General features: G+C 47.2%; 1 protein-coding gene across 1 annotated transcript; it reads left to right on the top strand.

The window, feature by feature from the left end:
• Nucleotides 1-444: 444 nt before the first annotated feature.
• LOC124461820 lies at nucleotides 445-2,066 on the top strand. The gene is made up of 4 exons (XM_047013278.1): nucleotides 445-533; nucleotides 660-935; nucleotides 1,489-1,775; nucleotides 1,843-2,066. Exons 2-4 carry the CDS (start codon nucleotides 871-873, stop codon nucleotides 2,010-2,012), a joined length of 522 nt encoding a protein of 173 aa, XP_046869234.1. The 5' UTR covers nucleotides 445-533; nucleotides 660-870; the 3' UTR covers nucleotides 2,013-2,066.
• Nucleotides 2,067-2,345: the final 279 nt, after the last annotated feature.

Here is a 2,345-nt window from a genome sequence, read left to right as displayed (position 1 = left end):
CTGCCAGAACGCGTGCCTTAGGTCAACACTACTAATGAAGATCGTATCCTCCACCCGGCTCAGAATGGACTCAATATTTTGCAACGGGTAAGCATCTTTGATTGTTACTTTATTCAATTTCCGTGCATCTAAACAAAGTCTATTTTTCCCAGGTTTCTGCACCAATGTTACCCTATTGTTCCACGGGCTTTCGCTCAGTTCGATCACTCCCAATTTGAGCATTTCGTCGACCTCTTGGAACAACAACTTCTGCTTTGGTGGTGATACTGGATAGAATCTCTCTTTCACTGGCACTGTATCCAGCAGTTGGATCGTGTGCTCTTCTAATGTGGTACGTCCGAGTCCGCCTGAAACTTCTCACAGACTTCTGCCAGGACCTCTTGTTGCGTCTCGTTGAGGACATGTGGTTCCACCGGCTCCTTTTGGAATTAAACTCCTCATCCTCGATGGACAACTCCTCTACTCCCAAGAGATCAGGTGCGAGCTCGAATTTGCGGCAGAAATCTATGCCTTTGACGCAGTGACGGGCACAGGTACAGCGTCATTTCTTGTATTCTACCTCGATACGTAATATGCACATCCACCTTTCCCGTTATAGCATGATTCACTCCTCCTGCCGTTTGAACTTTCGAGTAAGATGTTTTTCTTTTTAATTCCAGTTTATTCACCAGCTCTTCACATCCGTCGCCCAGGAAACTCACTGAAGCTCCCGTGTCTAGCAGACCTTCTACGTGAAACTATTGCATCTTTACCGTAGCGAATGCCTGATTCTCCTTTTGCCTTGGCACTGCTTCTAAGGCCGAACAAACCTCTTGGCGTTTTGTTCTTCGTTGTCTGTACCGCTCTCTCACACGCTTGACTCGGTTAGATATGGCCTTTTTCCTATTGGTTCCTTCTACCAATCCAAATGGGTTCCGTTTTTCACTAAATTGCTGGTAAGAATATGCTGATATGGGTAGGTTAGATTGTTTATATTCTAATTTATTATATATTGGCCTTAATCTATTAATAATATCTATTTCTAACGTGTAATTTTTGGATGTTTTCACTCGTTCTTCCGCGGCATTGAGCGCAACTCCTCCTTTGTTTTGCTCCGCATTGCGTTTCCCGCCTGGCATTTGGGGCATTTGGGTAACACTACTCCTGGTAGTCCGCATTTGTAGCAGAATATCTTGCGAACTACACTCTTGCACTCCCAAAATGTATGGCCCTTCTCCGCACAGTTCCAACAGGCGAGTTCTGGCCGATCCTTGCTGCATTCGCGTGGCTTATACACCGCTTCAACAAACTCCACTTCATGACCTTCGGTTTCGGCCAAAACCGCTTCATGTAGTTGATGCCGATCCCTCTGCACTCTATGCGGCTCCGCTACTCCCGCTGCACGAGACCATCTAGTTGCTAAGAGTCTCTCCGCCTCATGACATTCCTCTCGTAACTTCTCCAGGTTTTTTATTTATAAATAATTTTTGATATACTGTCTTTGATCAGGTCATGGTCCGAGGAGTTGCTTTCTAAGCGTGATCGGAGGCTAAACATCGCTTGGAGGTATTCATCCACGCTTTCTCCTGTCCTTTGTCGCCTCTCTCTCAACTCACGTTCCCGCTCAAAGTTTGATCGTTGCGTCTGGAATCTCTGCTGCAGTGCGTGCTTCATATTTGGCCAATCTGCTGGTCCTGCCGAGCGTACGTGCATCCAGTACCAGTCCTTGGCCTGCCCTTCTACCAAGCAGTGGAAATCTTGCAGTACTTCGCCCCAACTTACTTGGTACACCGTCTGTAAGTGCTCCAGACGAAATATAAATTCATTTACTGGCATTCCTTTTGATCCTCCATCAAAAACCAGACCCCATCTTCTCGGATGTACCATTTCGGGACGCTGTTCCGTTGTTATTGGCACTCAAGATTGTTGCCTCGTATCTTCAGGCCAATGCCAGGAAGATTGTTATGGTGGACGACTTTCCAGATTCTCACGTTGCTGTCGCTCCAATACTCGTTGGTCTATGGCTTCTGTAGGATGGATTGAAGCCCTCTCTCCTTGGACATTGGTGGATCTCATCGTGGTGGATTGCTGAGGCGCTCCTTGAACCGCCTCCCGAATCTGCTTCATAAAATCTAGCATCTCTTGGCGAATTTGTGATTGCAATCGAGAGTTCTCTGCTGACATTGTCGCTCGGTACGTCTCTTCCGCCTGTGCTACAGCTAGATTTATAGCCGATGTGATTTCCGTCGGTAGGGCTGACCGTGGGTTTTCCGGTCCCATATATGATCCACCTTCTGGTGCCTGGTGAATCATTCTTGTTCCCATATTATGTTTTGGGATTGCCCCGCTGCCCCCTACGGCACCAT

The sequence above is a fragment of the Drosophila willistoni genome, unplaced genomic scaffold, assembly GCF_018902025.1.
Source record: "Drosophila willistoni isolate 14030-0811.24 unplaced genomic scaffold, UCI_dwil_1.1 Seg665, whole genome shotgun sequence".
In the NCBI taxonomy this organism is placed as follows: Eukaryota; Metazoa; Arthropoda; class Insecta; order Diptera; family Drosophilidae; genus Drosophila; species Drosophila willistoni.
This window is presented reverse-complemented; position numbering and strand designations above follow the sequence as displayed.